At 37.1% G+C, this 27,404-nt stretch overlaps 2 protein-coding genes across 2 annotated transcripts in view; one reads left to right on the top strand and one right to left on the bottom strand.

Annotated features, from left to right (window-relative positions):
- LOC133669680 (uncharacterized) overlaps positions 1-27,404 on the top strand; it is a 276,271-nt gene that overhangs the window by 126,298 nt on the left and 122,569 nt on the right. Inside the window, 2 exon segments of the mRNA XM_062089913.1 lie at positions 19,965-20,030; positions 20,249-20,331. Of these exon segments, the coding sequence (XP_061945897.1) occupies positions 19,965-20,030; positions 20,249-20,331 (149 nt within the window).
- Positions 21,744-25,927, bottom strand: LOC133669681 (probable leucine-rich repeat receptor-like protein kinase At1g35710). The gene is made up of 3 exons (XM_062089915.1): positions 24,255-25,927; positions 22,384-24,182; positions 21,744-22,148 (listed from the first exon to the last, which is right to left on the bottom strand). Exons 1-3 carry the CDS (start codon positions 25,925-25,927, stop codon positions 21,757-21,759), a joined length of 3,864 nt encoding a protein of 1,287 aa, XP_061945899.1. The 3' UTR covers positions 21,744-21,756.

Raw genomic sequence — 27,404 nt, 5'->3', positions numbered from 1 at the left:
TAGAGAACTATTGAGATTATTAGTGCGCAAACTCAATTCAACAAGGGATTCAAGTTGTCCTATTTCCCAAGGAATAGATCGAGATAAATTATTAATGTTCAGATAAAGTCGAGTGAGCTTAGTCATGTTTCCAATAGAAGAAGGAATGGAACCAGAAAGTTTGTTACCCAAGAGATTGAGACCGGATAGGTGTTTTAGAGTTCCAATAGAGACTGGGATCAAACCGGTGAGATTATTTTCATTAAGACGCAAATCAATGAGCTTAGTCATGTTTCCAATAAAAAAAGGAATGGGACCAGAGAGTTTGTTATCCTCCAGAGAAAGAATTGATAAGTTTCTCAAATTTCCAATAGAAGAAGGGATCCTACCAGTTAAATCATTGCTCGACAAGTCAAGGTCACTGAGAGATTGTAGTGATCCTATCTTTGGAGGTATCAAGCCAGAGAGCTTGTTACCCCATAGATAGAGACCGGATAGGTGTTTTAGAGTTCCAATAGAGGCTGGGATCAAACCAGTGAGTTTGTTATCCCCTAGAGAAAGAATTGATAAGTTTCTCAGATTTTCAATAAAAGAAGGAATAGGACCAGAGAGTTTGTTATCCCCGAGATAAAGAATTGATAAGTTTCTCAGATTTCCAATAGAAGAAGGGATCCTACCTGTTAAATCATTGCTCGACAAGTCAAGGTTACTAAGAGATTGTAGTGATCCTATCTCTGGAGGTATCAAGCCAGAGAGCTTGTTACCCCATGGATAGTGTTGGGACATTCAAACAATCAAACACACACAAATTTACGTGGTTCGGCAACTTGCCTACTCCACGGAGCTACTGGTTTGTATTAATCAATCTTGAAACAATACAATCAAAACAAGGAGGAGGAGAAAATTCTTCTCAACTCAACTCAACTCTCCCTAGCTCTCTCTCTGTGTTTCTCTCTTGTTCTCAATCTGTTCTCTCTGCTACGTCTCACATCTCAGCTCTCAATAGCACCCTCTATTTATAATCAAGACATTCTTCTTTAGTCAAATATGGTAGCCACCATTTTCAATGGTAGGCAACCTACCATGCCTAACTTTGCAGCCATGTTTGACAGCAGTCATGCTTGACATGGCTGCCACCACCACCAGCTTGTGTCCACACTTAACAATCTCCCACTTGGACACAAATGGTGCTAGATCTGTCTTTAATCTCTGAGACCAACTGAAGCTTTACACAACTTCAGTTTATCAAGAGTAACTCCTTTGGTTAACATGTCAGCTGGATTCTTGCTTCCGCAGATCTTTTCTAGCATTAGTTGCTCCTCGTCTAGCAATTGTCGGATGAAGTGATATTTGATCTGAATATGCTTCGTCTTGGAGTGAAATGCTGGATTCTTGGCAAGGAAGATTGCACTCTGACTGTCGCTGTACAAAGTACCCTTTTCATTCATCTTGCCCAATTCTTTTAGGAAACTCTGTAGCCATACTATCTCTTTTGCAGATTCTGAAACTGCAACATATTCAGCTTCGGTTGTTGAAAGAGCGACGATCTTTTGTAAGGTCGAACTCCAGGAAACAGCAGTCCCTCCTAGAGTATATACATATCCTGTAGTGCTCTTTCTACTATCAACATCTCCTGCTAGATCAGCGTCTACAAAACCTTCAAGTTTCAAACCACCAGCTGTGAAAGTAAGACATGTCTCTGATGAACCTTTTAAGTATCTCATGATCCATTTCACCGCCTCCCAATGTTGCTTTCCAGGATTGCTCATATATCGGCTTACAACTCCCACTGCATGGGCAATGTCTGGTCTGGTATAGACCATAGCATACATCAAAGAGCCGATAGCTGAGGTGTATGGAATCTTATCCATGTATCCACTTTCTAGCTCAGTTTTTGGTGACTGGTCTTTGCTGAGCTTGAAATGATTCCCCAGAGGTGTACTTACTGGTTTAGCATTATCCATACTAAACCTGCTGAGAACCTTCTTGACATACTCTGTTTGTGAAAGCTTTAGTATGCCTTTGTCTTGATCTCTAATGATTCTCATGCCAAGTATTTGTTTAGCAGCTCCCAGATCCTTCATTTCAAACTGTTTTGACAATTGTTGTTTCAGCTTGTCAATCTCCTCAATGTTGGATCCTGCAATCAACATATCATCCACATATAATAGTAGAATGATGTAGGAGTTGTCAAAATGTTTGACATAGCAACAGTGATCAGCCTGGCATCTTGTGTATCCCGAACTACACATGAAGTTGTCAAACTTCTTGTACCACTGTCTTGGAGCTTGCTTCAAACCATATAGGCTTTTCTTTAGCTTGCAGACTTGGTTCTCCTTTCCTGGTATTTCAAACCCCTCTGGTTGTTGCATGTAAATGTCTTCCTCCAATTCTCCATGAAGAAAAGCTGTTTTTACATCTAATTGTTCAAGATGTAAATTCTCTGCTGCTACTATCCCTAGAACAACTCTGATTGTTGTAAGCTTCACAACTGGAGAAAATATCTCAGAGTAGTCAATCCCTTTCTTTTGTTGAAACCCTTTTACAACAAGTCTTGCCTTGAACCGTTTGCTTCCATCATGCTCAGTCTTTACTCTGTAGACCCACTTGTTTTGCAAAGCCTTCTTTCCTTCAGGTAGTGTGGTCAGCTCCCAGGTTTTGTTCTTCAGCAACGAACTCATCTCATCCTTCATGGCTAACTCCCACTTGCTTGAGTTTCCATCTTGTAAGGATTCTTCATAACTTAGCGGCTCACCACCATCTGTCAGTAAAATATAATTCAGAAATAGCTAACTAAACAAACTGTGACTGAAATACCCTTTCAAACCCTCCCTTAAGCCTAATTGCTGCAGCAACAATTAGCTTAAGTCTGCAAGATCACAAACCCCAAGTGAATTTCGAAGCCTCTGAAAATCTTCAGCCTTTAAGGGCTTAGTCATTATATCAGCCAATTGATCCCTACTTCCACAGTGCACCAAGTCGATCAGCCCTTCTTTAGTGAGATTTCTCAAGAAGTGATATCTCACATCTATGTGTTTACTACGTCCATGCATCACGGGATTTTTTGAAAGCTTAATTGTGGAACTATTGTCACACCATATGCGAGTGCAATATTCATCATTATACCTCAGCTCCTTTAATATCCTCTTTATCCATATGGCTTGACACGTACACATTGCCGCGGCCACAAATTCAGCTTCAGTTGTGGATAAAGTGACAATTGGTTGCTTCTTTGAACACCATGATACTGCACCAAAATTCAACAGGAAGACATAACCACTTGTACTCTTCCTATCCTCCACATCTCCAGCATAATCGCTGTCTGTATAGACCCGTAATTCACCATTCCCATCCTTTCTATAGTAGATACCATAGCTCACTGTCCCCTTCAAATACCGAAGTGCTCTCTTTATAGTCTGAAGATGTAAGTTAGTGGGTTTTGCCATATACCTGCTTACCAAACATGTGACAAACATCATGTCTGGTCGTGTGGCTGTGAGGTACATCAAACTCCCCACTAACTATTTGAAATATGTCTCATCTACTGGAGTTCCATCCTTATCTTTGCTGATTTTAACTCCCGGAATAATTGGACTGCTCACTTCGTTACTTTCCAACATCCCAAATTTTGTTAGAATCTCCAATGCGTATTTTCGTTGACAAATGAAAATACCATCTTCCCTTTGCACCACCTCAATTCCAAGAAAGAAATGCATATTTCCCAAGTCAGACATGTCAAATTCTTTCAACATTGAACTTTTGAATTCAGCCAACATGTCATAGTCATCACCAGTAAAAATTAGATCATCAACATAAACACTAACAATCACAATCTTACCCCCTTTGCCTTGTTTTGTGAACAATGTTTGCTCACTTTCGCATTTCTGGAATCCTTCCTTAAGAAAGTATGCTTCAATCCGGTGAAACCAAGCTCGCGGAGCCTGTTTTAACCCATACAAGGCTTTGTGCAACTTGTAGACCATCTGCTCCTTTCCTCTCTTTATGTATCCCTTTGGTTGTTCAACGTAAACATTTTCGCATAACTCCCCATGAAGAAAAGCAGACTTCACATCAAATTGGCCTATTTTCCATCCCTTTTGCGCAGCCATGGATATAATCATCCTCACTGTATCCATTCTAGCTACTGGTGCGAATACTTCAGTATAGTCTATACCAGCCTTTTGCGAGTACCCTTTTGCCACCAGGCGCGCCTTGTGTTTTGCAATTTCCCCATCTTCATTGTACTTGGTTTTATAAACCCATTTTACCCCAATCTTTTTGACATCAGCTGGTAAGTCTACTAGTGACCAAGTGTTATTTTTCTCAATGGACTGAATCTCATTGTCCATTGCCCGTACCCACTTCTCTTCTTTCACAGCTTCTTCATAGTAAACTGGATCCTCTGCTGCCATCTGCATGACATACACCTCATCTTCACTCAAACCTTCTCCATCCACATAATCTGTCATCCATGCTGGGGCATGACATGTTCTCCCTTCAGTCTCATCATTACCCCTTTCTATCACAGTAGTAACATCTTCATTTCCTTCTACCTCAACTTCAGCTGCAACTTCAGCTGTAACTTCATTTTCCCTCACACTTTGTTGGCCTTCATTGCTGCTGACTTCTTCACTTTCTTCCCCACTGTCAGTTTCAACAGCCCCTTCATTTTCTCCTTCTTGATGCTCACCCCATTCTAGGTCCAACAGAATCTGTTCCTGGAATTTTTCACCCCAATCCCACTCTTTCTCTTCTTCAAAAGATACATCCCTGCTCACTACCACCCTCTTTTCTATAGGATCATACAACCTATAGCCCTTGGTCTCTTCACTGTATCCAAGCAGAATACAAATGAAGCTACGGTTGTCCAGTTTGCCCCTCTTTTCGTGTGGAATGTGGACATGTGCAACACATCCAAACACACGAAAATGTTCCACAGTAGGTTTCAACCCAGTCCATGCCTCCTGAGGTGTCACCTCTTTCACTGCTGCAGATGGACATCGGTTCAACACATAGCAGCTCCACATTACAGCTTCAGGCCAAAAACTCTTAGGCATCTTCTTGTCTGCCAACAAGCAACGGACCATGTTCATCATGGTTTGGTTCTTCCTTTCAGCCACGCCATTTTGTTGTGGCGTGTATGCAGCAGTTAACTGCCTTTTGATTCCATTTTGCTTACAGAAATCAATGAACTCCTTTGAATTAAACTCTCCCCCATTGTCTGTTCTTAAACACTTCAAAGGTAGTTCTTTCTCCTTTTCAACTAGCTTATGAAAAGCTTTGAATTTCTGAAATGCTTCACTCTTCTCTACTAACAAATATACCCATGACTTTCTGCTATAATCATCAATAAAACATAGCATATATCTCTTCCCCCCATTAGACCTTGGTGAGATAGGACCACAAATATCTGCATGAATTAACTCTAGTGGCTGTGATGCTCTCCATATGCTTTTCTTAGGGATTATATTCCTACGTTGTTTGCCTACAAAACATTCTGTGCATGTCATACTTGCAACTTTAAAATGGGGAAATCCACGGACCATTCCCTTTTGTTGCAACAGCTGCAATCCCTTGGCACTTAGATGGCCAAATCTCTTGTGCCACAGACGAGGTAAGTCCATGGAATCTACTTGCAAACACCTAGGAACATTTAAAGCTCTCTGCGTCTCAGCCAACAGAATAAACATTCTGTTGGCACTCATCATGGTCTCAATTATAAGTCCCCTTTCAGGGTGATAAATTCTGCAAAATCCACCCTTAAACAAAATCGCTAAACCATTCTCTTGAAGTTGCCCAATGCTCAACAGATTATTAGAGAGTTCAGGAACATGATATACTTCATTCAAAACATGATTCACTCCATTTATAACCAATATCACATTTCCTTTTCCAATTACCTTCATTCGGTTGTTATTTCCCAACTTGACAGAATGCAGAAAACTAGTGTCTAAGTTGGTAAACATACCTTGTTCCCCACACATATGGTTTGAGCAGCCTGAGTCTAGAAACCAAACATCATTTCGGTTTCTCTTCTGCAACCCAGCATGTACCATTAACAGCCTCTCCTCTTCTGGATTCAATTCTGTGTACCTTAAACCTTTATTCTCCTCATCAATTCTTCTCTGTAAATTGGCATGTTCTTGGTTTGATTCTGTATAACATGGGTCTTTGTTCCCCAAATCAGCATGTGCCATCAACAACATCTCATCCAGTTGATTCAATTCTGCATAATTGGCTTCTCTGTTCAAACTTGGACATTCATATTGGAAGTGTCCAAGTTTGTGGCATTTGAAGCATTCCACTGTTGCTTTATTGTAAACTTGAGGTCCTCTCCCACGGCCTCTTCCCCTGAAACTACTCCTCCCTCGGTTTCTACTCCCAAATCTATCATCATAAATTCTTAATGCCTGATCATCACCACTTCTGTGCCTTCTAAATTTCTGTTCGTGCACGAGCAATGAGCTTTGCAGCTCATCTACTGAAAGCTTGTTGATGTCGTTTGACTCTTCAATTGAGCAGACGATGTAATTGAAGTTTTCAGTTAGAGTACGTAGTATCTTTTCAACAATCTTCCCATTTGTCATGTCTTCTCCAAGATTCCTCATATCATTCGCCACCAACAGTACTCTCGAGAAGTAATCAGTCACTGCTTCCCCAGGCTTCATCTCTAATACTTCGAAATTTCTTCTAAGGATTTGGAGTTGTGCACGCTGAACCCTAGCATTCCCTTGATACTTGATTTTCATAGACTCCCAAATTTGCTTCGCAGTATCCTTCTGGGCAATTGTTTTCAAGATTGACTTGTCAATTGACTGGAACAAGTAATTCTTGGTCTTCAAATCCTTCAATTTCATCTCCTCCAAGGCTTTCTTCTGTACTGCCGTCAAAGCTTCTATCGGTGTTGTTTCCACCCATCCTGTCTCAATGACGCTCCAATATTCCTTTGATCGTAGCAGATTTTCCATGAGCATGCACCAATGCTCGTAATCTCCATCAAACTTTGGGATACAAGCTTGTGCGTAATTGTTTGAATCTGTTGCCATCTCTCCTCACTCGGTGTTTTGGGTTTTATGGTGTTTATGAAGGCTCTGATACCAATTTGTTAAATGCACAGACAGAAAATCACACAATAGATGAAAGCTGGACGTTTAAGACGCAAGAAATTAACAATGAATCGTTCAATCTTCATTAGGCTCTTGCTCTGGTTTATATAGAAGTACCGAGCAGAGAAAACAAGGGGAAAAACTTGACATGCTATACGCATGTGAGCTGAAATGGAAATAACAGAAACAAATTGAAAACCAATTACTAATAACAGAAATAGCTAACTAAACAAACTGTGACTGAAATACCCTTTCACATCCTTCTTCAATGTTGGGATTTTTATATATATTTTTTTTAATTTTTCATTCGATTTATTTTGAAGGATTCGTAACATGTTTCAATTTGATTCGTAATATGGTCTCGTATGAACATCTTTTAGCATTTGCTATTTTATATGACTTCCCAGTTCCCACACCGGAATCTGTGGCTAATGAAGGGGAGCATACTAACTACTGAATTTCCAAGTACTTCATGATGCATCTACTCAATTAATTAGCAAGTTCAATCCCAATGAGCACGATAAACGTGTTATTCGTTGGTGAAGCTTTCATGGCATATACAAGTAAAGAAACAAAGAAAAGAAAAGAAAAGAAAAGAAAGGTTGTCTCGGACCATTCAACCACGATAACAAAAAAAAGCTACAAAGCTGTCAAATTCAGGAATGTGAAAGCAAAGAAAACCACAATAAAGCTGCACTGGAAAAAAGGAAAAAGAAAAACCACAATAAACGTGATTGGCTGTGATACGTTCCGTCCACTTGACTAAAGAAAAACCAAAGAGAACATGACTTCCCCGAGACCCCATGGCACAATCTGGCACACATGATATCATAGGATAATTAATCCTAAGTGTAGATATGTCATAAGACTGGCATAGAAAAATTTTCGATCCACTGTCTTGATATGTCATAAGACTGTTATCCTTCCCTGACATTAACAGCTACATTCAATAATCACCAACAGATCTTGTAAAAACCAAACGAAATCAATAAGCATGAACAGAAATCAAAGAAACTAGAAAGAACATGAATACCATCTCAAAACAATTCAATAAGCATAAACAAAAATCAATAACATAATTATGAAAGATGGTGTCTATTCCTCTTAAATCGAAAGCCAAAGTTTAGCTCATAGACGCTGCTGGAAAATTGACAAAAATAGAGAAGAAAATAAAAGAATGTTGTAGAGCTCCTATTTCAGTAGTGTTGTACTCTATTTATTTTCTCCCTTGGCTGTTGAATTTCTTCAGGATTATTAGGTTAATTAGAAGTCTTTATGCTACTCAATTCCTTCATTCTTTATCTAATCCTTAAGGTTGGTTAAATCCCTCAAAATTTATATTGAAATCAGACTCTACTGTTGTCACAACCCTGTTGAAATATAGACTCTGCTGCAACTTAAACTTTGTTTCTGACTTTGTTTCTGACTTGGTTTCTTGCAATATCTGGCCATTCCAGTTGTATTATTTCATTCATGGAATATTATAGGATTGATCTACACCTTTCTTGGATCCTAAGACCTATCGTTTCTCTGTCAGACTCTCAACCATAGTGGGATGCTCGGCATAAATAGTTTCCTCATCAGATCATGAAACCAATCTCGTCCTTCATATTGCGTTTGGATTTTTGCCTTAAAAATGATTTTATCTAACTTAGTATCCTTAATGAAAGTTGTAGTTATAGATGTGAAAATGATTTTTTTTTCGTATATTATTTCTGCTCCTTCTAGGAGGAAATATATAGGCAAAGCTCAGAATAGACAACAATCCTATTCTATGGAACTGTAATAATATTGTACAAGATTTGATCTGATTCCTATAATTAATAAGATTCACATAATTATTGCCTATACAAGATTTGATCTATTTCCTATAATTAATCAGATTTATAATAGACAACTAATAGACAACTCATCATGTCAACAATTTCGATACCTAAGACTCAAAATATGCTCGTTTGAATTTGTAGTATGAAAGTAGAGAATCCTGTTGCAAATAGGATTTCAGCCTGATTTTGCAGGTCTGATTAGTGTTTCAAATGAACTCGGATTTCTTTCCATAATACCTTCTTGGAAAGCTTGATATGTGTACTTTAACTTTGACTTAGCATATGTTTACATTCTGAAAATTATAACGCGGTGAAAAAACTATCACAAGAAACAAGGTCTGAAACATAAAATGTAAAAATTCGTATCTTTTAACAATTAATTTACAAAGTTGGCGCAATCTGGGGCCAAGGGAGTTCACCAACTGTTGAATCTCCATGTTCACGATGCATCAAGTCCATTCGGAAGTTTAAACCCAATGGGCACGATGAACAGGTTGAGGCTTTCATGGAATAATGATGCAACTTTAGTGAAGTACTTTTTTTTTTTTTTTGATTTACGTGGGGTGTCCGGGCCAGCTTGCGCGCACCACGACTATTCCCCACGGCCCACTGGACATCCTGCAAGCCCAGGGGCAGGTTAGGCACCGCGGGGGTGACAGGCGTGCACATAGAGGGTCGAACCCGGGACGGGGGCGGAACAAGTCACACGATTGACCACAGCAGCTAGGCCCTCAAGTGCATTAGTGAAGTACTTTTTAACACGACAAGTTGTGACATTTCTTGGCTGATGCAACACTACTGGCATATTTTTTAAAAAATTATTTTAATTTAAAAATTTAAGTTATAAGAATAATTTTATATTATTCTCTAACATATTTTTTCAAGTAAAATTTATTTAGACTTAAAATTTATATATGCCTAAACTATCTTCTCTTTAATTTTATTAATTAAAATAAGGTTATTAATATTCAGATTTATGATTGTTTGAATATCATCAAGATTTTGATATCATGTTAAATAGTCATTCCAACCAAAAAAACTTAAACTATCATGTAAACTTTTAAGAATAATTTTATATTAGTCTCTTCGCTATTAAACTTTGCAAAGCATGAAAACAACTTACATTAGATCCACCCATGATATCACAGTCATAACTTGTTGGTTTATAAATTCTAGAAAGTTATACACTCGTGAAGGTTTTCTGAGTCAACGAGTCAATGTATAGACATGCATGGTGTTACAACCTCTTTTTTACCTCCAATTTCTCTATGTGTTTTCAAAATTATATTTTCAGAAAAATTTAATTTTTTTATATTTAATTTAATTATCCAATTTCTCTTTAATGTTGGGATTTTTGTATTTTTTTTAGATTTTTTAATTTAATCATTCGGTTTATTTTGAACCTGGATTCTGTATATGTTTCAATTTGATTTATATGACTTCCCGTGAACCTACACTTGCCAAAGAAAGAAAGTATAACCAATCAACCTGCAATTAAACTGTATACATTATGAATCACACTATAACTGACCACATCTATAAATTTATTAAAATAAAATATGATCCCCACACACACACACACAGACACAGAGACAGATATATATATATATATATATATATATATATATATATATATATATATATATATATATATATTATTACCTGTTGGTGCATGGTAATAAAAGACGCGGAAAACAACAATCATATTAATAAAAAAAAACTCCCGAGATGTTACACCTCGAGAGCTGCTTTCTTGCGCTAAAGGCAGTTAAAAAGTTACATCATGAATCTTTGGAAAAGTCAAATTTGGAACGATGATTTGGAAAGGTAGAACAAAGATTATTTAGAAATTTCAGAATGAAAGATTCCTATACCTTGCAATTCCAATTAATTCAGAGAGCCCGCCCGCGATTAATTAAGCATTATTTCTTCTCCGATTCAATTAAAGGAGATAAAACTGATGCAAAAGATTTTAAAAAACAAAATATTTTTTTTCTTAATTATTTTTATTTTTTTATTTAGTGTAGAAAATTAAATAGTATGTTTAATAAATTTATTTTTCTTAATTTATATTTTTATATATAACACAAAAACAATTTTATTGAATTAGTACAAAATCATGGATCAAAAAATCAATTTTTAGAATGAATAACGAATAAAACAAGTGAAATTTAACATACAAATTTAAATTATTAAACATCATGAATTTTAACAATATCCTAGAAAAATTACAATAATAAATGCTTTATTAAGAACAAAGGTTTTGACAAAGCCAGCAAGAGCATATGAACAACTTGGACAATGGCCCAAGGTCTCCACTTAACAAAAAGATTACAATAATAAATGCTTTATGAAATAAAAATTATCCTTATTTAAAAAACCCCAAATATAAAATAAAAATTGCTTAATAATAATAATAAAATATTTCTTAAATATTTTAAAAAACTTTATTTATAATTTTTCCCAGAATTCTTAATTATTCACATTAAACCAGCTATGGGTTTTGAACAAATGAGCCAACAATTAAGCATCTTTAGAAATTATAGGACATGAAAATGAATTTTCCTAAGATTTAGCAAATCTTCCACCCAATAAAAACTGATGTCACTGTTGTTGACGTATATATGTCAAATTCTGTAAAATAAGAACAAAGATGAATAGGAAATTTCACAATTAAAAATTCCAATAAATACTCCATTTCTTTTTTTCTATAAATACCTATCATTGGAGCCTACGATCTTCATCTGCCATAGGAAACCATATCCCTTAGACATGATGTCCTTCCTACAGAAACCATTCTCAAAGTTTCTCCAAGTCCTTTTTTTTCTCCTTCTAATGTGCATTCCTTCTTTCTTTGCCTTTCCTCCTAATTCCTCTGCAACTTCATTTGGCGCTGCCAAATATGTAGCTGCTGAAGGTAATAAAGAAGCGGAGGCTCTCCTTAAATGGAAAGCAAGTCTTGATGACAACCACAGCCAAGCTGTCCTGTCTTCTTGGGTTGGCAGCAGGCCTTGCAAGTGGCTTGGGATCACTTGTGACAATTCTGGAAGTGTCGCGGATTTCAGCCTTCCACATTTTGGTCTGAGAGGTACGCTTCAAAGTTTCTACTTCTCATCCTTCCCTAATCTTCTCAATCTCAATCTCTCAAACAATTCACTCTATGGAACTATTCCATTCCACATTAGTAACCTGACCAAAATCAACAATTTAGACTTGTCTGATAATCATTTCACAGGAAATATTCCACTTGAGATAGGATTGTTAACAAGTCTTAACTTTCTCTACCTGGTTTGATCCCAGCCTCTATTGGAACTCTAAAACGCCTATCCAGTCTCAATCTACGGGGTAACAAGATCTTTAGCTTGATACCTTCAGAGATAGGATCACTACAGTCTCTCAGTGACCTTGACTTGTCGAGCAATGATTTAACTGGTAGGATCCCTTCTTCTATTGGAAATCTGAGAAACTTATCAATTCTTTATCTGGGGGATAACAAACTCTCTGGTCCCATTCCTTCTTCTATTGGGAACATGGCTAAGCTTATTGATTTGTGTCTTAATAAAAATAATCTCACTGGTTTGATCCCAGCCTCTATTGGAACTCTAAAACACCTATCCGGTCTCTATCTATGGGGTAACAAACTCTCTGGTTTGATACCTCCAGAGATAGGATCACTACAGTCTCTCAGTGACCTTGACTTGTCGAGCAATAATTTAACTGGTAGGATCCCTTCTTCTATTGAAAATCTGATAAACTTATCAATTCTTTATCTAGGGGATAACAAACTCTCTGGTCCCATTCCTTCTTCTATTGGAAATCTGAGAAACTTATCAATTCTTTCTCTGGGAGATAACAAACTCCCTGGTTTGATCCCAGCCTCCATTGGAACTCTAAAACACCTATCCGGTCTCTATATATGGGGAAACAAGCTCTCTGGCTTGATACCTCCAGAGATAGGATCACTACAATCTCTCAGTGACCTTGACTTGTCGAGCAATGATTTAAGTGGTAGGATCCCTTCTTCTATTGGAAATCTGAGAAACTTATCAATTCTTTCTCTGGGGGATAACAAACTCACTGGTTTGATCCCAGCCTCTATTAGAACTCTAAAACACCTATCCGGTCTCTATCTGTTAAGTGTGGACACAAGCTGGTGGTGGTGGCAGCCATGTCAAGCATGACTACTGTCAAACATGGCTGCAAAGTTAGGCATGGTAGGTTGCCTACCATTGAAAATGGTGGCTACCATATTTGACTAAAGAAGAATGTCTTGATTATAAATAGAGGGTGCTATTGAGAGCTGAGATGTGAGACGTAGCAGAGAGAACAGATTGAGAACAAGAAAGAAACACAGAGAGAGAGCTAGGGAGAGTTGAGTTGAGTTGAGAAGAATTTTCTCCTCCTCCTTGTTTTGATTGTATTGTTTCAAGATTGATTAATACAAACCAGTAGCTCCGTGGAGTAGGCAAGTTGCCGAACCACGTAAATTTGTGTGTGTTTGATTGTTTGAATGACCCAACAACTGGTATCAGAGCTTGTTCTTGAAAAAGAGGGTGTTTGATCCAAACTCAAAAATCAAAGTTCTCAAAATGTGTTTTTGAACATACCATCGTGTGGAGCAAGAGGAGACGAATTCACTGGTGAAAACCCGGCGAAGAACCGACGTCCTGCATGCCCGCACGTGCCCACACGCGCCGACGAAGCCACTGCCTACGCGCGCCCACGCGCAGCACGCTCTCCACGCGTCGTCTCTACCCGGATACCTGCATCTGAACCGGGTTGACCCGCCACGTCATCCGCCACGCAAGCAAAACCGTACAGTCGCCAGCCACGTCACCTGACACCTCAGCAAGTCAGCAGCCACGTCATCAGACCAGTCAGCAGCCACGTCAGACACTGCCACGTCAGCAAGAAACGCGCGTGCAGTTGCCACGTCAGCAAAAGTGGGTCCCGGTGTACCTACGTGGAAGCCACGTCATCTTGCCACGTCATCAAAAGTGGGTTTTGATCTAGTGCTTCGCAGACGCTATTCTGGACTGACACGCGGCTTCATCTGCATTGTCCGTTGATCCAAAACTTTGACTGTTAAGATCTGAGCCATCCGAAGTCCGATTGGGGTGATCTCAGTGTCGTTTCCAATATTTTTGGTCGTTCCGGACACATCTGTAAGGTCAGATTTGATAAATTCAAATCGGAGATACAGTAAAAATGGCAGATGAAATAAAGGCTGCGGGAATTGAAAAATTTGATGGATCAGATTTTGGATATTGGAAAATGCAAATTGAAGACTATTTATATGGGAAGAAACTTCATCTTCCTCTGTTGGGGAGCAAACCAGAAAATATGCCAGAAGAAGATTGGTTGCTTCTTGATAGACAAGTTTTGGGTATTATCCGGCTATCCTTATCAAGAAGAGTTGCGCACAATGTTACAAAAGAAAGATCCACTGCAAGACTAATGGAAGCTTTGTCTGGGATGTATGAAAAGCCCTCGGCAAACAATAAAGTGCACTTGATGAAGAAGTTGTTCAACCTGAAAATGACAGAAGGCACCTCCATCACACAACATCTCAACAACTTTAATACCATCACAAATCAATTGTCATCTGTAGAGATTGAGTTTGATGATGAGATCTGTGCACTCATTTTGCTAGCTTCACTTCCAAGCAGTTGGGAAGGTATGAGGACAGCCGTGAGCAACTCAGCTGGAAAATCCAAACTGAAATATGATGACATCCGAGACTTGATTTTAGCTGAAGAAGTGCGAAGAAAAGACTCAGGTGAAAGTTCAAGTTCAGGATCAGCTCTCAACATTAACACTCGAGGGAGGAGACATGATAGAGGCTTATCCAGAGGCAGATCCAAATCAAGATACAGAAGTAAAAGCAAGTCCGGACCCAGAAAGCAGGTTGAATGTTGGAATTGTGGCAAACCTGGTCATTTCATGAGGAATTGCACAAAACCGAAAAAACCTGAAGCTGACTCTGCAAACGCTACCACAGATGAGGTGCAAGACGCTTTGATTCTTGCTGTACAAAGTCCAATTGATGATTGGATTCTTGATTCTGGTGCTTCATTCCACTGTACACCACACCATGAGATGATGCAAAATTATGTTGTTGGAGATCACGGTGTAGTCTATCTGGCCGATGGACAACCAATGAAGATTGTGGGTATAGGAGAAGTGCAGATCAAGACAATGAATGGATCTACGTGGAACTTGCAAAATGTAAGGCATGTTCCTGGACTCAAGAAGAAGTTGATCTCAGTCGGACAACTTGATGAGAGTGGTCATTCAATCCTTTTTTCTGGAGGTATGTGGAAGGTATCAAAGGGAGCAATGGTTTTGGCTCGTGGAAAGAAAACCGGCACCCTGTATATGACCACAAGATGTGAAGATATTATTGCCTCTACTGAAGCAGAAAATCAAGCGCAACTATGGCACTGTAGACTCGGCCATATGAGTCAAAAGGGGATGAAGATACTTCAGTCGAAGGGAAAACTGCCAGAACTTAAAAATGTTGATCTAGACATTTGTGAAAGCTGTGTTCTTGGAAAATAGAAGAAGCTTAGTTTCTTAAAGGTTGGCAGGGCCTTAAGACCAAGAAAGCTAGAACTGGTGCACACAGATTTATGGGGACCTTCTCCAGTGGCATCTCTTGGAGGTTCTCGGTATTACGTAACTTTCATTGATGATTTCAGCAGAAAGGTATGGGTCTACTTTCTGAAACATAAATTTGATGTGTTCGAAACATTCAAGAAGTGGAAGGCTATGGTTGAGAATGAATCAGGTTTGAAGTTGAAATGCTTAAGATCTGATAATGGAGGAGAATACATTGATGGAGGTTTCAAGGAGTATAGTGCTGTTAATGGTATCAGAATGGAAAAGACCATTCCAGGCACACCACAACAGAATGGCATTGCTGAAAGAATGAACCAGACCATCAATGAACGAGCTAGAAGCATGAGGTTGCATTCAGGGCTACCTCAAACATTCTGGGCTGACGCAGTTCATACTGCAGTTTACTTGATCAACCGTGGACCATCAGTTCCTTTGGAGTTCAGATTGCCTGAGGAAGTATGGAGAGGAAAAGAGGTACAACTCTCTCATTTAAAGGTCTTTGGGTGTGTTTCCTATGTGCATATAGATTCTGATGCTCGCAACAAGCTAGATGCCAAATCCAAAAAATGTTTCTTCATTGGCTATGGAGATGAAGAATTTGGATTTCGGTTCTGGGATGATCAGAACAGAAAGATTATCAGAAGCAGGAACGTGATCTTCAATGAGAAAGTTTTGTACAAAGACAGATCAAGTGCAGAAACAGATATGACTGATTCAGATACAAGTCCACAAAAATCTGAATTCATAAGGTTAGAAGGCCTTCCCGATGTTACCGAGCAAAACACAACTCAAGAGTCTTTACAAGAAGATTCAAGCACATCTGTACCCACCACTACACAAGACGATGCAGAGCCAAGTGAACCAATTGTTTATGTTCGCAGGTCTTCAAGGACTATAAAGCCCCCACAACGGTTCACACTTCTACTGTTATTAGTAATTGGTTTTCAATTTGTTTCTGTTATTTCCATTTCAGCTCACATGCGTATAGCATGTCAAGTTTTTCCCCTTGTTTTCTCTGCTCGGTACTTCTATATAAACCAGAGCAAGAGCCTAATGAAGATTGAACGATTCATTGTTAATTTCTTGCGTCTTAAACGTCCAGCTTTCATCTATTGTGTGATTTTCTGTCTGTGCATTTAACAGGATGGAGAAAAAAGACAGAATTCAGTATATTTATCTTTAATTGTCTAAGTAGAGAAACAAAGAATTTAACGAATTGAATTAATCTGTGGGCTTAACAAAGAATCGTATTAAGATTTCAAGAATTATTTTATATTTCTCTTTAACAACATAAACACAGAGATATTATTGAAAACAGAAACCCATTTATGCATCGAGATATTGATAATAATCATAAAGTATTTATGGAAAACGTTTTGTGATGAAATTATAATGTGTACAGTAGTTAAGTTGAGCCACAGTAATCCCAACCTATCTATTCTCACATCCGACATGTGGGCTGTATGAGTGTCGGTCATATTCTCTTTTAATAAATTTATAGATGCGGTCGATCATAGTGTCGATCATGATGAACTATTGATTGGTTATACTTTTTTTCTTTTGCAAGTGTAGGTTCACGGGAAGATTAAATTAAATCAAATGAATAGCGAATATAAAGATGTTTAAATGAGGTGATCTTATATAAATCAAATTAAAACATATGCAGGTTCAAAATAAACCGAATGATTAAATTAAAAATTCCAAAAAAAATACAGAAATCCCAACATTTGAAGAACGATGAAGAAAAAAGACAGAATTTAATATATGTATCAAAGATTTTCAAAGACAAACAAAGTGGCTTTAAGAAAATTGGATTCTAACCGTTTGATTTGTGGGTTACAACTTCACCCATTGGGATACACATTTGTCTGCGTTTCAAGCTTTTTTTTTTGTTTTTCGGCTTAGAATGCGGCTAACTGTGTAAAAAAAAGGGCCTTAAAGGCCCGTGTAGAAAAATCTGTCTCATGGAGCAGGCCTAGTTAAATGCCGCACACACAACCCAATGTTTTATACCAGAACGCAATATGTAAAAACGGTCCATTATACCACTCCACTAAAAACTTAAAAAACAATTATATTCTTTCTTTTAAAATATCTTGATTCAGTTATTTCGGTATGTTTTTATTTTAATATTTTTTTAAAAAAGAATATTATATAAATTCATCAATTATATTAAAGAAATAAATAGATAGATAGGATATGGGAGTAGATTTGTTATTTTTGAAAAAAATACATTTCAAAGCAATATCTTAAGAAAATATATTTTAATACACACATTTAACATTGTTCAAAATTAACATATAAAAGCTGAAGGAACATGTTAGATTGGAGTAGATAGATGTTTATTTTTGTGAAAGTTGAAGGAACATGTTAGATTGGAGTAGATAGATGTTTATTTTTGTGATTGAAATCGTATTTTATGTATTTTAAAAAAATATTTTTAAAATTTTAAATTATTTTGATATGTTGATGTCAAAAATAATATTTTTTTAAATAATATCTTCACCTATATTTAAATAAAAAAATAACTTTAAAAAAATAACTTTCACACTGCCGAACACCAGTGAAGAAAAGGAAGAAACTTGCGCCGCTGCACAGACAGGAAAAATAGCAGCAAAACACTGCCCACCACCGCAGAGAAGAGCCACCATCGTTTCGCCATCATCATCACCGCCAGCTGCCACTGTCCTCCCAGTTGACAACAGCACCGTGAGAAACAGAAGAAGAAAACAGAAATAGAGAAGAACAGAGTAGAAGAAAAAACATAGAGAAGAAGAAGAAAGGCTGACCATCGTCCAAACCGTTCTTTGGTCATCAACCGCCAGAAGCACCGCCTCGAAGCCACCGCAGGCCTGCCCCTCTTCCTTCTTCTTCTTCCTCCTCCACTTCATCTTCATCCTCCACTGTTTACTGGGTCGGGCAATGCCGGCCAAGCCCAAAATGGTCGAGCCGGGTCTGGCCCAGTCAAAAAAATTTAACAATTCCAAAAATCTTTTTAAAACTTTTTGTGATTTTCCCGTGTATTTATCTAGCAATTTTGCTCAATACTTAGATTTTATTTTTATATCGTAAAGATTCAAATTCGGTATTAAAACACCCGATTTTCATCAAAACATTAGGAAATTAAAAAAAAACATTTTTTTTTGTTTTTATACATACGGCTAATTATCTCAAGAAAAAATCATATCATATTTTCATACAACCAAAACTCAAAAAAAAAATATATGTTAACATGCATTTGGACTTTAATAACCAGTTTTTTAAAGCCACGAGAACTAGGCTAAAATTTCAAAAAAAAACTCCAAAAAAATCATTTTATTTCTTTTAATATTAAGAATTACGCGCTTATACGTAAAGCGTAGTCACGAGATTAAAAAGATAGTTTTTTTTAACTTTAGAATGTGAGGTTTTTACCTGATAAGATAAAGACCTCCTTACCGAGGAGGACTTTTCTTAAACTATAGACGGACCAATAACTAGAAAACATAACAAGACCTTAGATTTTATCAGACAATAAAACAAAGCAGCTTACCTAAGGTATGACGTATTTGGAGTGCTAATACCTTCCATTTACGCAACCAGTCCCTATACCCGATCTCTGAGACCAGTTAGGGTTCCAAGTGACCAAAATACTAGGTGGTAACACTCATTTCATTTTTCCACTAATAAAATACAAGAATTTCTTGTCCCCCTATATTTGCCAGATATATATATATATATATATGAGAGTGAATGTTTTTGTCGTGACGCCGCACATGTGCGATAGACTTGAAAGGACTTCATCTCCCTGCATTTTTTTAAGCACAAAAATCAGCTATGCTGTGCTCTTTGTGTCCCTTCCTTTACCTACCTGATTGCTAATTTCTATGGAATGAGGTTTCTTGAGGGCTGTTGGTTTCTATGTAAGGGGGATGCTTTACGGTGTTGTCAGTTTTTTGTCATCAGTATTGTGTTTATTTGCAATGTTCTTGACAGTTTGTCTATTTAGATCTTGCACCGGACCATTTTCTTGCTGTTGAATGACCTTCTCTTCTGTTCCTATATGTTTTTTTGTCTTTGTTTGTGGGTTGTAGACTTTTTGTTTTCAGATATTACTCTTCTTTCCTGTTTTGGGTTGCCGCCACTTTGTAGCTTTGTCTGGTTTTTTCTTTTCTATTTCATCATAAATGAAATAGAAAAGAAAAAACAAAACCTCAGTTTTGTTTGCATTTTATTCTCAAGCATAAGTTTTGGGATTTCGTGGATAATTACTCATACTGATTCCATGTTAATTAATGCTTTATTATTTATTAAAAGCAGGGGTTTTCACGTTAGCAATTTATGATGAAGATTGTATCTTTGAAGATTGAAGATCCAGATAATTACTCCTTTAGCACCAAAATACTCATATTGATTCCTATTTAATTAGTGCTTTATTATTTATTAAAAGGAGGGGTTTTCACGTCAGCGATTTATGATGAAGATTGTATCTTTGAAGATCCAACTATTAAATTCCAAGGTAAAAACCGGTGAGCTTTTATGTGATTATACATCTTCAGCAGTTTCATTCATGCCAATTCATCAGATACTGAGAAGTTCCCTAATGGATCTGAAACTATATTCAATCAAATTCTCATCTCTAATTGTTCCATGATGTGCTACATCATTGATGAAGTCTATAAGAGTCTGCTTGCATTACTTGGAATTCAATCTTCATTCCCCTTGCTTTTTGATCAGGTACTTAGTTGTATTCACGCAATTTGAAATTGCTGGTTCCTTTCTTCGATTGTCCATCAATTGGATTACAAAACATTGAGAAGGTAAGCAATCTCTATAAACTTAAAATTGATTTCACATAAAGTCTCAACTTTATATCAGGTCAATTCGAGCCAATCCCGATTTATTTGACAGTGAGAACTACTTTAGGAAACATATAGTTAAATCATATGACCGGCTGGATAAAGCTGTTTTTATTTAATTACTTCTCTTTCCTGTATAGAATGTCAAGTTCTTTGATCAATTGCCCAAACTCAACATACGACTTTGAAATCTGTCATAAAGTTCATCTTTTGCCTCAAGTGTTTCTGTGCTTACTTCTAAAGAAATTTTGTTAGCTGAGGGTTTTGTAGCAACACAAGAATATACCCCCTTGGTTTCACTCCTTTAAGCCGAATCGCTTGTTCACTCTTTATAATCTTGCGTTCTTAGGATTTGAAGGCCCGTTTGGGCGTTTTGTTTTGTGATTTGGCTTTAGATGGTGCCTTTGCTTAAGCATAAGTTTTTCCTTGCTATGCTTTATTATATCATCATGCTAAAATAAGCATCACTTGCCATACCATATACTTCCACGGTGCTTATGTTATAAATCATTTAATTGGAGACAATAATTTATTGAATTATCAGTAAATTTCTGGATATAATTGAGGACACTAGAAATTTGGCTTAAAAGGAATTATAAATCATCGAGGCTGCACGGAGGATTCTTCAAGAGTTCAGTGTGGAGAACTCTGTGTAGTTGATAGTTTAAGTTTTTGTAGAATGATCAGTGTGGATTCATAGTTTAAGTGCAGATGCATAGGATGTGCAGCAATTCTTGGTATATCTCCTTCTAGCAGCCTCTCATGCTAGTGCTCATGTTTTAGAACATCTGGACTTTTTTTCTCTATTGATTCTGATTAATCAGTTCTGCCAAAATCACTCCTACCATCACCACCATATAGGGGATGAGAGAATGGAAGATGAAAGGTTATATCCTATGGGGAAACCGTGTGGACAAACGCATAGGTGTCTACGATAACAAGAGTTGTTGTCTTACAATTTGCTCTTGCTAGTTTATAGTTCCAACATGCCCAGAGGGGTAGTCTGCACTGAAGAACACATGCAACTATTTCCTTGGCTTACATCCACCTTGAGCTAAACCTTTTTCTTTTCTACATAGAACTATTCACTATATGATGTTTCAAATTACAAATTATACATGTTTATTCATTTCAGCTCAATATTGAATTGAAGATTCCCTTTATTACAAGGGATGAAACAGGATCTTGAAATGCAGCTCTCCTCATTATAGCAAAGAGCCTGTATTTACTTTGATTGATAAAAATACGCTACTAAAACATAATAATCGTTGAAGGAACAAAATACAAATCAGAGAAATAATTTATTACAAACAAAAGTACGAAAGTTGAAAGGAACATAAGTCGAAACAATCACATACTTACTGTAAAAAATCTTTTGGAAAATTCTCAGCCTGTCACAGTTGTTTGAGGCATCAGATCTTCCAATGTTATTGCGGAGAATGACTTTGGCAGCGGAGGCCATCGAGCTATGAGCTCCGAAGCTACTTGTCGCATGGTTGGCCTAGATTGGGGATTGGCAAGCAAGCATGCAAATGCTATTTTGATAATGTAGACCACACCTTCTGCAACTCGATTTTCAGGAAGTGGGATACGTTGGTCTATCACATCCTTCAACAACGTCTGCTGGTTGATTTGTGAGCACGATGAGGAGGAAAATGCTGATGCAGAAAGAGATGAGATGAGATCACCCGGATGCATTCCCATTATTACTTCCATTGTGACCACTCCAAAGCTGTAGACATCGCATTTCTCGTTCACTCTCATTGTGTAAGCTAGCTCTGCAAAGATTCTGGTCATTTTTTCATAGTACTGGCTCTATCGTACTGCTAATATGACAATTTATTATACATAACCTTTAGAGCATCCAAAAATATGTTGTAATTGTACCTCCATTTTCTTAGTAATGGTTGTATTGTTCTGCTAATATGTCATAATGTATATATATTACATCTAAACAGAAATTTAGCAATTGATTCATGTATATATATGTTAAGAATGAAATCAAGTATGTACCTGGAGCTGTGTATCCGAAGGTGCCAGCAAATGAGGTCCAGTTGGTTGAGTCAGGCATCAAGAGCCGAGCTGTCCCAAAATCCGAAACATGAGCCTCGTATTCCAAATCTAAAAGAACATTGCTGCTGGAAATGTCTCGATGAATGATTGGAGGCGAGCAATCATGGTGCAAATAGGATAATGCGTTGGCCACTCCTTTAACAACATTAAGCCTTCTATTCCAATCCAAGCCCATTGCCTGTTCTTCGCTAGATAAATTCATCTTCAAACTTCCCCTTTCTATGAACTCGTAAACTAAAAAAGAGTGCTCAACTAATGAACAAAATCCATATAACTTCACAATATTCCGATGTCGAATATCTATTAACATGCGAATCTCATTTCTAAAAGTTCTCAAATTCATAAGCTCGCCCTCTCTTGATGGGTGAAGTTTCTTCACGGCAACCACCTGACCTGTTGGCAACATGGCTTGATAAACAATTCCGTATCCCCCTTTCCCAATGCAGTTATTGAAGTTGAAATTATTAGTGGCCTGGATGATAGTTTCATGTAGGATCTCTTCCTCATGGCCCCATACTACAAAATTGTGTGGACTTTGTCGCTCTCCTAAACAGGAAAGTCTTTCTCTACTTGTTCGGTGGTGAAAGTATAAACACCCAACCATGATAAGTAGGAGAAGTAGACTGCCCAGGAGAGGAAAAAGAATCAAAATGACAATTTTGTTGCTCTTTCTCCTGCTTGTAAGAAGTGTACAAGGCTTCAGAACACTGGCATTTCCACAGAGGCCACTATTATTCATAAAAGCTTCAAATGGAGCTTCAATGAAGCCTTTGATTTTGGGGATAGGGCCCTCTAGTTGATTGTAGGAGATGTCTATAACTGTCAAGCTCATCAAATCTACAAAAGCAGTTGGAATCAAACCGGAAAGTTTGTTGTGAGAGAGGTTCATCGTTTCTAACTGTTTCAATTGCCCAATTTCTGATGGTATCTCTCCAACCAGTAGATTCCCACTAAGATCTAGATCTTCAAGAAAATGCAGGAAGCCTATCTCAGATGGGATGTTCCCTATGAACTTATTAATACTCAAGTTCAACTGTAATAAATTTGAGCACTCTCCCAGTTGTCTTGGGATTGATCCACCAAGATTATTAGAAGCTAAAATAAGGGCACGAAGTTGAGATAGCATTTGGATTTCAAAGGGAACGACACCAGAAAGATGGTTGTTATGAAGAGTAAGGTTGTACAATGCCTTCAACTGCCCCAATTCTTTTGGAATTGTCCCCTTTAGGAGATTTGACGAGAGATCAATCATTTGTAGCCTAGTAGCCTTTCCAAACTCTGATGGTATCTCACCGGTGATATTATTGTTTGACAATTTTAGGCTCGCCAAGTTGTGAAAACCTCTCCATTTCCACGTAAGCTCACCATACAAATCATTGTGACTTAGGTCCACATAGTTCAAGTTTGGGTAGAGGCCAAAATCTTCAGAAATATTCCCCGTCAATTGGTTCCATTCAAGCCTAACTCTAAATAGACGAGGACAATCTCGCAAGCTTTTAGGGATAGGACCAGAAAAATGATTGTAGCCGGCTGAAAAATTTACAAGTAACCCACCAAGGCACACGTCTCGTGGTAAATGGCCAGTGAAATTGTTTGAACACAATTGCAAATTCATCAAATGTGTGAGATTATTCATCTCGGGGGGCAGAGAACCATTGAGATTATTATGGGACAAAATCAATTTAACAAGGGATTCAAGTTGTCCTATTTCCCGAGGAACAGATCCAGATAAATTATTCATGCTCAAATCAAGTTGAGCGAGCATAGTCATGGTCCTAATAGAAAATGGAATGGAACCAGAGAGTTTGTTATCCGAGAGATCAAGAGTGGATAAGTTTCTCAGATTTCCAATAGAAGAAGGGATCCTACCACTTAAATCATTGCCCGACAAGTCAAGGAAACTGAGAGACTGTAGTGATCCAATCTCTAGAGGTATCAAGCCAGAGAGTTTGTTACCCCATAGATAGAGAACAGATAGGTGTTTCAGAGTTCCAATAGAGGCTGGGATCAAACCGGTGAGATTATTTTCATTAAGCCTCAAGTCAATGAGCTTAGTCATGTTCTCAATAGAAGAAGGAATGGAACCAATGAGTTTGTTATTCAAGAGATAAAGAATGGATAAGTTTCTCAAATTTCCAATAGAAGAAGGGATCCTGCCAGTTAAATCATTACTCGACAAGCTAAGGGAACTGAGAGACTGTAGTGATCCAATCTCTGGAGGTATCAAGCCAGAGAGTTTGTTACCCCATAGATAGAGAACAGATAGGTGTTTCAGAGTTCCAATAGAGGTTGGGATCAAACCGGTGAGATTATTTTCATTAAGCCTCAAGTCAATGAGCTTAGTCATGTTCCCAATAGAAGAAGGAATGGAACCAGAGAGTTTATTTTTTGAGAGATTGAGAGTGGATAAGTTTCTCATATCTTCAATAGAAGAAGGAATGGAACCAGAGAGTTTGTTGCCCCAGAGAGAAAGAATTGATAAGTTTCTCAGATTTCCAATAGAAGATGGGATCCTACCAATTAAATCATTGCTCGAAAAGTCAAGGAAACTGAGAGACTGTATTGATCCAATCTCTAGAGGTATCAAGCCAGAGAGTTTGTTACCCCATAGACAGAGAACAGATAGGTGTTTCAGAGTTCCAATGGAGGTTGGGATCAAACCGGTGAGATTATTTTCATTAAGCCTCAAGTCAATGAGCTTAGTCATGTTCCCAATAGAAGAAGGAATGGAACCAGTGAGTTTGTTATTCAAGAGATAAAGAATGGATAAGTTTCTCAAATTTCCAAAAGAAAAAGGGATCCTACCAGTTAAATCATTACTCGACAATTCAAGGTCAATGAGAGATTGTAGTGATCCAATCTCTGGAGGTATCAAACCAGAGAGTTTGTTACCCCATAGATAAAGAACAGATAGGTGTTTCAGAGTTCCAATAGAGGCTGGGATCAAACCGGTGAGATTATTTTCATAAAGGTACAAAAAGTTAAGACTTGTTAACAATCCTATCTCAAGTGGAATATTTCCTATGAAATGATTATCAGACAAGTCTAAATTGGTGATCTTGGCCAGGTTACTAATGTGGGATGGAATAGTTCCATAGAGTGAATTGTTCCTGAGATTGAGAGTGGGAAGATTGGGGAAGGATGAGAAGTTGAAACTATGAAGCGTACCTCTCAGACCAAAATGTGGAAGGCTGAAATCCGCGACTCTTCCAGAATTGTCACATGTGATTCCAAGCCACTTGCAAGGGCTGCTGCCAACCCAAGAAGACAGGACAGATTGGTTGTGGTTGTCATCAAGACTTGCTTTCCATTTTAGGAGAGCCTCCGCTTCTTTATTACCTTCAGCAACTGCATATTTGGCAGCACCAAATGAAGTTGCAGAGGAATTAGGAGGGAAGGCAAAGAAAGAAGGAATGCTCATTAGAAGGAGATAAAAAAGGACTTGGAGAAACATTGAGACTGGTTTCTGTAGCAACGACATCATGTATAAGGGATATGGTTTCCTATGGCAGATGAAGATCTTAGGCTCCAATGATAAGTATTTATAGAAAAATAGAAATGGAATAATTATTGGAATTTTTAATTGTGAAACTTCCTATTCATCTTTGTTCTTATTTTACAGACTTTGACATATATACGTAAACAACAGTGACATCAGTTTTTATTGGGTGGAAGATTTGGTAAATCTTAGGAAAATTCATTTCCAAGTCCTATAATTTCTAAAGATGCTTAATTGTTGGCTCATTTGTTCAAAATCCGTAGCTCATTTCTAAACTAAATAAAAAAATAAAAATAATTAAGAAAAAAAATATTTTGTTTTTTAAAATCTTTTGCATCAGTTTTCTCTCCTTTAATTGAATCGGTGAAGAAATAATACTTAATTAATCGCGGGCTCTCTGAATTAATTGGAATTGCAAGGTATAGGAATCTTTCGTTCTGAAATTTCTAGATAATCTTTGTTCTACCTTTCCAAATCAATTAATTGGTCTCGGGTTGTCCAAATTTGACTTGTCCAAAGATTCACGATGTAACTTTTTAACTGCCTTTAGCGCAAGAAAGCAGCTCTCGAGAGTTTTTTTAATATTTTAACATCTCGGGAGTTTTTTTTATTTAATATGATTATGTTTACATCAAAAATAAAAATTCACATAGAGATAGGTCAAGGAAGATTTAATTTATCCAAAAACTTATTTGACTCATCAACAAACATAGCTAGTGCGATAATATTTAATATTGTTTCATTACTCAATATTCATGATATTTTTCTCAATGTTGCCTTTGCAAATTGCTAGTGAGTATGTCGTATTTGTATGCCTTTCACACAAACCATGATTATTTTCATAGTTATTAAGCTCAAGTTAGGTCAATCCATGTTAATTATAATTTTTTTTTAAATAAATAAAAAAAATTATTTAAAAAAAATTATTTAAAAAAAAATCAATGAGTTTTTACTAAGTCAGGTAGCTTGGGTTTCTTGAGTTACTAAGTTTAATTTTTTTTCTTTCCTCTAATTTCGAACCATAAACTCTTTTTGCTTTCTTTTTTTATTATCAACATAATTAAATTAAATATAAAAAAATTAAATATTTCTGAAAATATAATTTTGAAAACACATGGAGAAATTGGAGGTAAAAAAGGGATTGTAACACCATGCATGTCTATACATTGACTCGTTGATTCGGGAAATCTTCACGAGGGTGTAACTTTCTAGAATTTATAAATCGACAAGCTATGCCTGTGATATCATGGGTGGATCTGATGTAAGTTGTTTTTATGTTTTATATAATTAAATATTGTTAGAGAATAATATAAAATTATTTTTAAAAGTTTATATAATAGTTTAAGTTGTTTTGTTGCAACGACTATTTGATATGATAACGAGATCTTGACGAGTGATGATCAAATAATTATAAATTCAAATCTTAATAATCTTATTTTAATTAATAAAATTAAAGAAAAGA

The sequence above is a fragment of the Populus nigra genome, chromosome 12 (genome assembly GCF_951802175.1).
Source record: "Populus nigra chromosome 12, ddPopNigr1.1, whole genome shotgun sequence".
Taxonomy (NCBI): Eukaryota; Viridiplantae; Streptophyta; class Magnoliopsida; order Malpighiales; family Salicaceae; genus Populus; species Populus nigra.
The sequence above is the reverse complement of the archived record's forward strand: the minus strand, read 5'-3'. Positions and strand labels throughout refer to the sequence as shown.

What these genes read in the sequence shown, in the direction of transcription:
- LOC133669681 (XM_062089915.1), bottom strand. Translation starts at nt 25,927, where the DNA reads ATGATGTCGTTGCTACAGAAACCAGTCTCAATGTTTCTCCAAGTCCTT. An exon ending in TCCACTCTTGATCTCTCGGA is followed by an intron (nt 24,183 to 24,254) that starts TAACAAACTCTC and finishes TGATTTGAGCAT; the next exon opens with GAATAATTTATCTGGATCTG. An exon ending in CTTCGGATACACAGCTCCAG is followed by an intron (nt 22,149 to 22,383) that starts GTACATACTTGA and finishes GAATCTTTGCAG; the next exon opens with AGCTAGCTTACACAATGAGA.